The sequence below is a fragment of the Pipistrellus kuhlii genome, unplaced genomic scaffold (genome assembly GCF_014108245.1).
Source record: "Pipistrellus kuhlii isolate mPipKuh1 unplaced genomic scaffold, mPipKuh1.p scaffold_m20_p_13, whole genome shotgun sequence".
Classification (NCBI taxonomy): domain Eukaryota; kingdom Metazoa; phylum Chordata; class Mammalia; order Chiroptera; family Vespertilionidae; genus Pipistrellus; species Pipistrellus kuhlii.
Window position 1 is genome coordinate 47,612,551 of NW_023425438.1, and position 12,779 is coordinate 47,625,329.

Below are 12,779 nucleotides of genomic sequence, written 5' to 3' on the forward strand. Positions count from 1 at the left end.
CGTGAAAACAAAAACAATCGGCGGGTAGCCGAACGCGGCGCGCGGGGAAGGACTAGAGGCGCGGGGCCGGGTGGGGCCGCCAGCCGGCGCGATTGCGACGCGCCAGAGGCCGCGCGCCATGGGGCAGCCGGGCACGGGCTCCGCGGGGCTCCCCCGGCGCCGGGGCTAGCCGTAGCGCGCCCGTCGCCTCAGCCTCCCGCGCCGCCCGCCCGCCCGCCCGCCTGGGGGACCAGGAGGAGGACGCGGCCTCGGCCGGGCCCGGGCCGAACGGCTGCGGACGCCCGGGCGCCGGGGAGCCGAGCGCCGCCGCCGCCGCCGCCGCGGAGATGGATCAGTGCGTGACGGTGGAGCGCGAGCTGGAGAAGGTGCTGCACAAGTTCTCGGGCTACGGGCAGCTGTGCGAGCGCGGCCTGGAGGAGCTCATCGACTACACGGGCGGCCTCAAGCACGAGATCCTGCAGAGCCACGGTAGGGCGGCCCGGCTGGGCGCGCGGGGCCCGGCCCACCGCCCGCGCCCCCGTCCCCCTCTCCCTCCCTCCCCAGGCCCGGGCGGGTCGGAAGGGGCGCCCCCGGAGTTCGTTCCCCGCCTCCCCGAGGTGTGAGGCCCTCAGCCCCCCTGTGACTTTTCCTCCAACCCGCCCGACCTCGTTGTTAATTGAGAGCGAGCGCGAACCCGTGCAGAAGGAAGCCTGTCCCGGAGCCTCGTGCCTCAGCCATGTCAGCCGCGCGTGGGGTGGGCCGCCGCACCTGCAAACTGCTGCCTCCCCGCCCCGCGGGGACCCACGGGTGTTGGTCACTTTTTCTTCCCCTGCTCCACATCCTTGGCTGGGGACTCACTTTCTTCTTCTTCTTTCTTTCTTTTTTAAATGAGAAAGTCGAGTGGGTTACACAGTGGCTCCTGCAAACTTCACGACTGGACTGATGGGGAAGCAGCTCCTCGCGCTGACAGGATCCGATAGAATGAGCTGCATTACACCGGGCGGCCCTCCTAGGGTGGCCAGGGCTGAGATCGGGGAAGAGCAGGCAGATAGTTCTCCCTGAAGCAAATTGTGGGAGAAGTGTTTCGTTATTTGCCTTAATCGAGTTTTTTACTTTTCTTTTTTTAGCAAACTCATTTTCTATAGAAGGTGTTTTATCTGGGTTATTTCAGTATTGTCCTAGGCCCTGGAGGGCGGACACTTTGTCAAAGTTAACTTGTAGCTGGTTGAGAAGGTTTTTTTTCTTTTCTTTCTTCCTTTCTTTCTTTTCTTTTTCTTTTTTTAAATAATATTAAAGATCTGTTTATGCTTCCACTAGAATAGTCAAAGTGATGATTCCTTCTAATCAAGATGTCTCGGACCTTATTTAATAGGCTTATTCAGGATGCTGGGATAAATAGTAGGCCGGACAGAAGTTTATGTAAAGGAAGGTATGGTGCGAAGTGCAGGTACTTGTGGCCGCTGAGATGAGGGCAGTGGTGCTCTCTCCTCTTCTCTTCCTTCTCTCCTTCATTATAATACACCTTCCTTTCCCGGGTGGCTTTCAGATGAGAGTAAGTGCTAGTCCCTGGGTAGGGAGTCTTAGCAACATCTCATTCTGGACTCCGCATCACTTTTCAGCCCCTGGGAAGAAGCAACCTGCCACCATATGGGGTAGGAGTTGAAATGTTCCTATGGAACAAGGAGCAGACCTAGATGACTGCCTGTGAAAGGGATGGAGGTGGATTAGGCTGGGAATCCTGGGAGGGTCTGCAGAGTTCGGTTTTGGTCATGAGAAATAAAGCAAAAGCAAAGAAGGGCTCAAAAAGATCGGGTCCAGGGCTTAATGTTTACTGGTGGCTGAGGATGTATATAGATGGTGTTGGTCTGGAAAAGAACTATCATTTTTTTAGCTTATTTGCCACAAGTTCAAGGATTGTACTGAGCCCTAATTCTTTAATCATTTTATTAAACTTTAGGTTATCTTAACTTCCCCAGCTCTGAGAGAAGAGGAGAGCACTCTTGCCCTTTAGTTGTACCAGCCTTTTAATGCGAGTTCTCCTGTAAGTAAAGTTTGGTCTAATTTAAGATTCCGTAGGTGCTGTTTGATCTTTCTTACTGTGCTTTTGATCTAATTTGGATAATGCACTGATGCTTTTCAAACTTCACTTACACATATGCACTCTTTGTTTTTAAATATATTTTATTGATTTTATACAGAGAGGAAGGGAGAGAGATAGAGAGTTAGAAACATCGATGAGAGAGAGTCATCAATCAGCTGCCTCTTGCACACCCCCCACTGGGGATGTGCCCGCAACCAAGGTACATGCCCTTGACCGGAATCGAACCCGGGACTCTTCAGTCCCCAAGCCGACGCTCTATCCATTGAGCCAAACCGGTCCCGGCTTTTTTGTTTTGTTTTGTTTTTAAATATATTTTATTGATTTTATACAGAGAGGAAGGGAGGTAGAAACATCGATGAGAGAGAGTCATCGATCAGCACATATGCACTCTTATTTTTCAGATGGATTCATGATTTAACTTAAGTAGATTTGTCCTCATTCTAGGCAGTGAAGTCATAGGTTTGGTGTGTTTGGTATAATAAACTACATATTAAAAATAAATTAATAATTATTAAAATATCTTATATTCAGGTAAAAGCACCATTCACATTAATGGAATGGGAACCACACTTTGGACAACCATTGATTGACAGATAAATAGTATGGGTAAATTTTGGTGATTTGATTTCTGAATGCTTTTTAGCACTTTTTTTTCTATTGGCAAATATATATTTTCATTTGTTGTGTAAGGGACAACAGAAAAGAATTATATAGCCTGTATCGCCAATATTCTAAATTCACTTTTGGTTAAAGAAGAATAGACAAGCAGTTTTATGACATGTTTAAAGTGTATTTGGGAAAATACAACCTTTGTAAGAGTAAAGTCTGTACAGTATTTAAAAAATATTTTTATTGATTTCAGAGAGGAAGCAGAAGAGAGAAATATCAGTGATGAGAGAGAATCATCAATTGGCTGCCTTCTGCACACCCCACACTGGGATCGAGCCCACAACCTTGGTATGTGCCCTGATTGGGAATTGAACCGAGACCTTCTGGTTCATAGGTTGAGGCTCAACCACTGAGCTGTGCCTGCTGGGCTCTACAGTATTTTATATTATTAGTTTTAGGCTGTTATTAAAAGAAGTTCTAACGTGGTTTCTGAAAGTGATTCTCAAGGATTTTCTATTTTATCTATTTGGAGTAAATAGTACATTCAAATGATATGATCTCAGATGACAAAAAAGGATACCAAGTAAAACCTCTCCGCTTCTTATTCATTGACCACTTCATTGGCTATCTCACAAAGATGCTTATTTCCAGAAAAAAATTTAGGAGAGTTCAGGTAAATAATAATTTGTCATTATTTTTACTTTGAGGCACTGGACATGTAATCCTACTTACTGTGATTTAGGCTTAGTATTATCTCAATTTGCACGTTGGTAGAGACAGTTTTATTTGTGGGAACTTTCTAAAATTTCTTTTTGTGTGATGTGTGATCTGACTCCTGGTAGTAAAACTCTTAAACCACGATCTTCGATCTTTATTTATTTTTTTGATGAATCAAAGAGAATTTAGTTACTATTTGCAGAAGTACTGTTTCTTTTTTCTTTTTCTTTGTTTCAAGTAATTTGAGGGCGGCAAATGAGTAGGCAAGTAGGCAATTAAGCACGAAAGAAAAAACAAGTTATGGTGGTCACATTTTATTTCTGTGATTGGTATAAAAGATACTGTTAAGAATAATGGCCAAGTTTTAAATTGAGTAAATAAACTTTGATATCTAGTTTAACATCTAATCTGGAAAGTAGCAAAAAAGTAGGCCAGCAGAGTTTGGGTGGATAACAGTAGCCATTGTTCAAATACTCTTAAGAGGAGAATAGACTAGTAACCAAACTACTTGAGCTATTTTAGATGGTCAGAATAGGTCATTGTTGGTGCTTCTAGTGGGTTTAGAAGCAGATTTAACTTTGTCAGCCATTCTTTTCCAGGTTCATTTAGGAGGTAATTCTTTGTTATTAGGCACCTTACTCATTCACACTAGTATGTTACCCATGATTCATTTGGTTGCAGAGGGCAGAATCGTTTAAATTAAAATGTAATTTGTTGACTCATAACTAGGCAGAAGTTAAGCCAGGCTGGCTTCAGGGGCACAAAGGATGTCGTAAAGACAGGACTTCTGTTCTCTGCCTCTCAGCTGTGCTGTCTGTGGTGGTTTTTTTCTCAAAGGAGCTTTCTCCATGTGGAGGTTAAGATGTGCAGTATAGCTCATGTCGCCCTTACTGCTGGGGTCCCCAAAGACAGGAATGTGTCTTTTGTCTGCATTTCCAACAAAATCACCAGGAAATATCCTTCTGGTCTTGTTTGGGTCATATAAGCCTCTCCCTGAATCAGCAACTGGGGGCAGGGCACGGAGTCCGCTGGCCTTCTTGGTCTGTGCTTGCTTACCATGTGTGTCAGTAGATGTATGAGCATGTGGTCCATTGTGGATCAACTAGAGGACAGAGTTCTAGAAAGAACAACTTGCACCCAAGACAAAAGGGATAAAAGGGATAGGTGTCTATTATAGATATATACAGGGATGGGCAAAAGTAGGTTCATAGTTACTTGTATGGAAAATAATAACAATAAACTTGCAAGTACTCACACCTGTAAACCTACTTTTGCCCATTCTTCTGTTATCGTTGTTACATCATATAAGTTACATTAGGGGTGTCGAACTCAATCGGAGAAGGGGCCAAAATCTAAAATCCAGCCTAAATCGCGGGCCGAATGGTTTACTGAACAGTCATAAACTGTCATTGTGATGGAAACGCAGCGGAGTGCAGTGATGACAGCGCGGTGCGGGCCACATTGCAAGGCCTGACGGGACGGATTTGGCCCGCGGGCCTTGTGTTTGACACATGTGAGTTACATCAATGGCAGTTACATCAAACATCTTTGAGATCTAATCTTGAGTAGCCCAACCTTTATTTCTCAGTTTTTGCCTTGCTTCCTCACGATAATGTGTGTATAATTCAAATACTGGGTTGTTAGTATGGCAATTTGTAGACTAGAGAAAACAATTGATTCATATTACCTTTGGGAACTTATTTGCCATCACTGCAATATTTGACATGATAAAATTATTTTCCTAAGGTTATCTTATCTTTTAAGTAGTTTATAATTTCAGATGATAACAGGGAAAAACTTGCCAGCACTGCTGTGATAGTATCACACTACAGCTAATAGACAAATTTCCATTGTTGTCATGTTTTATTCTGTTATTAAGGTGGTGAAAATGGTGTTATAGCAAACTATTCACTTGGGCATTAAAGCTGACTTGTTTTTATTTGGTGTCCTGCCTATTCATCTTTAAAATATTTGAAAATCACCCCAAAAAGGCAGTTTAGGGGAGAGTTGTGGAGGGCCCTGGCTGTGAGGTGTGTATTTGTACTCCTTTAACTCCCAGAAGTTGGTAGATACCAGGAGATGATCTCTAACTGGGCATTTCTTAGAAAGCTCCAATAATTTTGGAGAGTGGTGGAAACTCTGGCCTTCCCTTAGATTAGGTGCTAGCTTGATGCCTCAAGAATAGGGACTAGAGCCTCCCGCAGGACTTGAAGCTTTTAGAAATATGCTTTCACCTTATTTGGGCTTGGTGATTGCTTAGCTGAACTCGCAATGATTCTTTGGGAACATTGTTTGGAGCCTTTCTTCACTTAAAATTAAGGCCGGAATAGTAATTTCTTTTTATACCGGAGCACTGTGTATTTGGTAAGTTTGCAATATTTGTCGAACTCATATAGATTTACTGTCTTACTGATATTTAAAGACATTTGGGTGGAGATAAGGAGAGACTTATTATTATTTTTTTTCTATGTGGGAGATACTTATTTTTAAGAAAAAAAAAAGGCCTAGTCCTCCAGGAGGCCAATTATGGAGATAGATGAGCCTGCACTTGGTGGAGTAAAACACATTTTTGCCCTTGAGCTCAGCAGATATGAGTTTGAATCCTTGCTCTGCCATTTACTGGTTCTGTAATCTTTTTGTTATTGTTAATCCTCACTAGAGGATAGTTTGTCTATTGCTTTTCAGAGAAAGTGGAAGGGAGGGAGGGAGAGAGAAAAACGTTGATATGAAAGAGACACATGGACTGGTTGCCTTCTGAACATACCCCAATGGGGCGGAGAATGAACCCACAACCCAGGTACATGCCCTTGACTGGGAATCAAACCAGAGACCTTTTGGTGATTTTTTTTGGGGGGTGGGCGGGGGCGTGGTGGCGGGCACTCTAACCATTGAGCAACACTGGCCAAGGCTGATTGTACAATTTTGACTAGCCTGTTTCCTTTTCAGTAAACTAATAATTTATATCACAGAGTTGTGGGAATAAAATAGATAATAGTTGTGAACTGGCTTTGAAATCTGTAAGGCAAAGTATATTTGTTATTTTGAAGATCTGTGCCTTTAATCAGTGTTAAGCACTGTTTTGAGATGCTTTGACTCTTTAAATGTATTTATTACTGGTGTATATTAAATACCATTCTGTGACCAGGGATCTGTCTGCTTATAAGGATACTCAAAGCGTGTAAGAAACAGAATCTTCAAGAAACTTTAGTGGCATAACGAGATCAGACTTTTACATTTGAGCGGGTCAGAAACCAAGACCATGGCTCAATATATAGCAGTGCTTCTGGTTGGTACAAATATTAGCAGTTCAGAGAAATGGGAAGAGAAGAAACCTTTGGAAAGAACTGCTTGGGGAGGAGGGGTATTTAAGAGAACTTGAGAGCATCTGGTCAAATAGTAGTTAATCACCAATTATATTTGGAACTAAGCTGTCTTTTGAGAGTTACAGAGGACAAGCAGTCATTCTCAAGCTCTAGTTAGTGATGAGACTGGCATGGTTTTAACAAACACAAATATGCAGGACCATATACAGACAGTTCCCAACTTATAGTGGTTTGACTTACGATTTTCTGACTTTACGATGGTGTAAGATGATATGCATTCAATAGAAACCATACTTTAAGTTTTAAATTTTGATCTTCTCTGGGCTGGTGATACATGGTATGATACATGATACTGGACAACGGCAGCAAGCCCCAACTTCCCTCAGCCAGGCCAGCACTAGGGTAAACACTGATGTGAGTCTTCGGAGCATGTTTTAAGGTAGACTAGGCTAAAGCTATGATGCTTAGTAGGGTAGATGTATTAAATGAATTTTCAACTTACAATATTTTCAACTTAATAACCCCAATGTAAATCAAGGAGCTTCTGTATATAGGCTAGGTTCTGATTGAGTGGTATAGACAAGTGGGGGTAAGATTTGAACCAAGACTCTTCTAATGTGTGGGATGTTTCAGTCAGGGACTGAATGTGGGTAGCAGGAAGATAAGAGGGGGTGCCAGGAAAAGTAGTCCTTACAAAGGTGCAGAGGAGTGGGAGGACAAGAGGCATTCTGGAAACAGTGGAGGACCAGGCTGAGGAGAAATGAGGTAAAAGCATGACGATTAGGTTGGAATAGGTTTTATATAGTCATGGATACCAGGGGGAGTAGTAGACTAGGGGAAAGAATTGAATGACTTGGGTTGGGAGGGGCTTTTTGAACAGGGAAAGGCATTATCAGAGAGCAATTGTCAGCAGCATTGAAGTTGGTTGCAGTGGGGAGTGAGGTTTGGCAAGACTAGTTAAGATTAAAGATCTGATAAAATAGGGACCTGTCTATGAGTGGTAAAGATATGAAGGGAACTCATGCATAGAATTCTTGAAGAAAGAAATTTCCAGTACTTGGTACATGGAATGGAGGGAGTCTGGCAGAGTGTGATAGAGGGGCTGGAAAAATCAAAGGTTGGTCTGAGGTATGTTTTTTTTTAATATGATTTTTTATTCATTTTTAGAGAGAAAGAGAGAGAGTGGTAGAAACATCAGTGATAGAGAGAATCATTGATCTGCTACCTCCTGCAGGCCCCATACTGGGAATTGAGTCGAAATCTGTGCATGTGTCCTGCCTTGGAATCAACTGTGACCTCCTGATTCATGGGTTGAAGCTCAACCACTAAGCAACACTGGCTAGGCTAATCTATGGTTTTGAGCCTGAGTGGCAGGTGAAACCAGGAAGAAAAAAGGAATTTTAGGAGAGGGGAAGGTAGAAAGTTGAGTTTGGTTTTTAAATATGAAAGCCCCATTTAAATGCTAAAGTAATCCTTATGGGGTTCAGCCATTTATTTCAAAGATAAAAAGAGATGCCTAGAAATAATTCTCTACATTTTGAAATTGAAGGGAGTGAGTATGTGCTTTAAAGTCGGACTATCTAGCATTTAAAAATTTGCACGTACATCCTCTTTTTCATCTTTTTCCAGTTCTTGTCTCCTAGTCTTCCCCCCTCCCCTCCCATATATATATATATATATATATATATATATATATATATATATATATATATATATATATTGTATATTATTGATTTCAGAAGGAAGGGAAAGGGAGAGAGAGATTGAGCCTGTAACCCAGGCATGGCTCCTTGACGAATTGAACCTGGGACCTTTACCAGCCAGGGCCTAGTCTCCTTTTTGAAGCCTCATTTTCTTTCTTTTCTTTTTTATAGTACTCTCATCTTTATTGTTTTAAAAATTTCTTTATTGATTAAGGTATTACATATGTGCCCTTATTCCCCCATTGCCCCCCCTTTCCCACTCACCCCCTGATGTCTGTGTCCATCGGTTAGGCTTATATGCATGCATACAAGTCCTTTGGTTGACCTTTCCTCCTTCCCCCCCACCCTCCCCTGCCTTCTTTCTCAGGTTTGACAGACTGATTGATGCTTCTCTGTCTCTGGATCTGTTTTTGTTCATCACTTTATGTTGTTCGGTACCTTTTCCTTCTTATTCCAGTCAATCTGGTCTAGCTCTCTGCTTCAGGAGCACTATTAGTCTGTACCATGTAATTTAGCTCTTAAATATAAACTCCCTCCCCACCCCGCCTCCATGCTTGGTTTTGCACCACACTAGTCTGTGATTTGGTGCAGTGGATCACAAAACCTATTAAAATCTACTTTCTGTTCTGTCAGGAGTTGACTGACAGATTCCCTAGCTATTAATATACTGAGAAAAGTTTGTTTTGTTTTCAGTGTGTACTGCCTGTAGAAGAACAAGGAGCATGTTCTATTTATGCCTTTTCCTTCCCCCTCTAAGTCTCTTTTGAGCAGCTACTGTGTCCTAGGTGCTGAGATAGCTCATGAGAAGCATAAAACTTTAATAGGCCACAGTTTAGTTTGCTACTCACAGTATGAAATGGTCTTGTTTTTGTATTTTATTACTTTGCAAGTATATCCATGCTCACCTTATCAACAGTTTTTTTAGACTCTTAGACTCTTATCTTGGTCTCCTTATACTTCCATCCTAAATTTCTTAATCTGTCTAGAACTCAGTCTGTACCCTGAACACTGTTGACACATGCATTCAGTGCTCAGTGAATGTTCATTCCATCTAAATGTCATGGCTCTCCATTTTGACTTTAGTGAGTTTTTTTTCTTTTCTTACTGTGTTGACTTTGGTTTCATTTTGTTTGTTTTAAGGCATAAATTTTTTTTATAAGAATGTGGTAAGGTAGAAAAATTTTTCCCTTGTTGCCTTTTTAGTGATGCCTAATCCTTTGTCTTTTTCTATTTTATTTTATTTTTTTAAAGGAACTAACGTAGAATGGTCTCGAGTGTATTTTTTCCTCTGTAAGATCTAAGTTTTCTTTTAGGTACAGTTAGGATTATGTTTACTAAATGAGATTCTTTGTATTTATCTACATCAAGAGTGTATACCATTTTGCTTTTCATTTAATGCTAGATGTAAGCTCTCTGATCCAATTTATGAAAGTGGAATTAACTTTTTTTTAAAGGGGGTTTAACTTAATAACTCAAAAAAGCTGAAATGTAATATATGTAATATTTATAAACTTGTATATTAAAATTGTTTCCTGCTTCCAGGATATTCTTACCAATGATAAATCAGGTATTAGTGATTTCTGGGGTATCCTTGCTATCTATTTATACCAAAATATTCTAGTCCTAGGTAGGAGGGTTCACTTTGGAGACCTGAATAATTATCCTTATAGCAATACCTTTCTGTGCCGTGCCTCCCATTTTTTATAGAGGGTTCTCAGTTATAGTTGGTCTCATCTCATTTGTTTGACTTTTAGGTAGCATGTACTTCTTGGTGTAATTGAACTCATAAATTGCCTTTTATAGACCAAATTAAAATGTATGATTATCTGCCACTGCGCAGACATATCAAGCTACAGCATTGTAGTGCTGCCTATCAACCAGCTGTTCCGTTTTAGCAACACTGTCTTTAACAGTGTGTGTACAATTATTTGAGGTCCCCCACCCATATAATAAAAACAAGTATCAAACAAAATTGAAAATGCACATAGTAAGCATGAGAAACATAGTTTTCAGTTGTAATGATATATTTTTCCTGGTTGTATTAGATGGCCTAAAATGACGAGTAAATCTTGTTACATGGTTGGACATATGATTATCTTAAACTATGTGATCAGTAATGTAGGAAAATAATTGAACTCTCAGATATATATACATATATGTCTGTGTGTGTATGTATGTGTGTGCATGTCTATATACACACACATAAAAAATGCTAAACTGTATTGAATATTATTTACAAAACTACTGTATAACTAGGAATTTTAGGATTTTTCACTTTGTGAGACCCACACACCCCTTATGCTCTGCCTTCCTACATTATGGCTTGGAATACCCTTTTATAGGTATACATTATGTATTAAGGTTGAGGTGAATTTCATTTCTTTAAACCTTAGGATAATTTTATCTTATAATCAAGGAAATGGCTCAAAACACAAGCCTGTAAATTCTCATTCCAAGTTTAAAGCTGTTTTTTTCTTTTGTGGAGATCATTATTTGGAAGAGAGAAGAAACTTACCTTAGTATAACTGCGATGGCTGTTTTGTGAATGTGTTTTATTTGAAAATTGGTGTATATTGAAAATGCATATTACCGAGTGAAAGAACCTAACCTGAAAAGGCTATCTACTTGTGATACCACTACTTGACATTCTAAGAAAGGCTGAACTATGGAAGCCAAAAAAGATAAGCAGCTGCCAGGAATAGGGTGGGCGGGAGAGAGAAATAGGCAGGGCACAGGATTTTTCGGGCTGTGAAAATGCTCTGTATGATATTATAATGAAGGGTATACCAATGTCTGCACATTTGTCAAAACCCATAGAATGTGCAACACCAAAAGTGTTGGTAAACTGTAGATGTTGGGTGAGCACGATGTGTCAGTGTGAGTTGTCCTTTGCAAAAAATAACAAAGTGTTGATAATTGGGGAGGGAGGCTGTGCATGTGTGGGGGCAGAGTGAATGGGAAATCTCTACCTCCCTCTCAATTTGGTTGTAAACCTAAAACTGCTGTATATGAAATATTGTGCTGACTGGAAGTGATGAGCACTGTCTCAGAACTATTTCTTTCATTATTGTGTAGGGGCCAGAGTCCAGGGAGGTTTATTACATTGGAAAAAACAGGACTTGATCCTGGGTAAAAAGTGACCACCACAGCAGCCAACCTGGATTCTAGTGTTTCCCTTCAGATCTAGTTCAGTTACTGTAAAGACGCTGTCACAGTAAACCCCCCCCCCCCCCCCCCCAGCTTTACTTCTAGGAACTGAATCCACTTAGATTTCACAGAAAGGCTCTCCTAGAAGCAGGTTTTGTTTTCAGGCAGAGAAGTCAGCAGACCATTAGAATGCTCTTTTTAGGACTGAAGTTTGGTTTCACTCAGTTTGGTTACTACAGTGATTTTCAAACCAGTTTTTACCTTTGGCTGCTTTCCCACTGAAAACGCATTAGTGGACTCTTTCTCTCTGAACAAGGCTTTCCAGGGTTCTCTGTCAGATTATTATACTTTTCTTGTGCTTCCAGGTACTTTGTAGAAATTATTTTTTCTTGGCGGGCATATCAAGAACTCTCAGTGTTAATTAATTATATTATTAGTATCATTTATAAAATTATAGGGACAAAAACTATAGGAACTTGTAGATGGTAAAGGAAGAAGAGATAATAGTGACATCAAAACCCAGATACGTAAGTTGTTAAGATTTGAAAATATCGATGGATGTCAAGGTTGGGTTATGGAATTAGAGTTAGTAAATTCCAAATAACCCCTCTCTTGTAGTTTGGTCTCTGCTTTTATGTTCTTTAATCTGTTGTTTACTTTGTTGTCTATTAACTGTAGAAACAAACATGTCTGGATGGATAAGGAGTTATGGCTTGCTTTTTAAAGTTGTTTTTTCTGTTTTTTTTTTTAATTGAGCTATAGTTCACATATAAACTTCACCCTTTTAAAGTATACAGTTAACTAGCTTTTAATATATTCAGAGTTGCACAGCCATAACCAGAACATTTTCATTAATAGCCACTCTCCATTCCCCCTCTTAGCCCCTTGGTAACCACAAATCCACTTCTGTCTGTAGATTTGCCTATTCTGGACAAGTCATATATAGAATCACATAATATGTGGACTTTTGTATATGGCTTACTTCACTTAATATCATGTTTTCAGGGTTTATCCATATTGTAGCATGTATCAGTACTTTGTTTCTTTTACAGTTGAATAATACTCAGTTGTATGGATAGGCCACATTTTGTTTACTCATTAATCATTTGGATGGTTTCCACTTTTGGCTGTTTGGAATAATGCTTCATGTACAACTTCGTGTGTAGACATATGTGTTCAGTTATCTTGGGTATTATACGT

The 12,779-nt window shown here is 40.6% G+C and overlaps 1 protein-coding gene and 1 long non-coding RNA gene across 7 annotated transcripts in view; both read left to right on the forward strand.

Moving 5' to 3' along the window:
* The window catches only part of RMND5A (required for meiotic nuclear division 5 homolog A), a 54,830-nt gene continuing 42,051 nt past the window's right edge, over positions 1-12,779 (forward strand). For 3 of the 6 annotated variants that reach the window (XM_036435955.2, XM_036435956.2, XM_036435958.2), the window contains exon 1: positions 3-468. In XM_036435955.2, coding sequence (XP_036291848.1) covers positions 327-468 — 142 coding nt within the window. In that variant the 5' untranslated portion in view covers positions 3-326. Of the gene's footprint in view, positions 469-12,779 lie in introns of all 6 variants that reach the window. The other 3 variants (XM_036435959.2, XM_036435960.2, XM_036435954.2) reach the window with 3 other exon arrangements.
* Positions 3,023-5,894, forward strand: LOC123652238. Its single transcript, XR_006741468.1, has 2 exons — positions 3,023-4,714; positions 4,925-5,894. It is a non-coding gene; the product is annotated as an uncharacterized LOC123652238 (long non-coding RNA).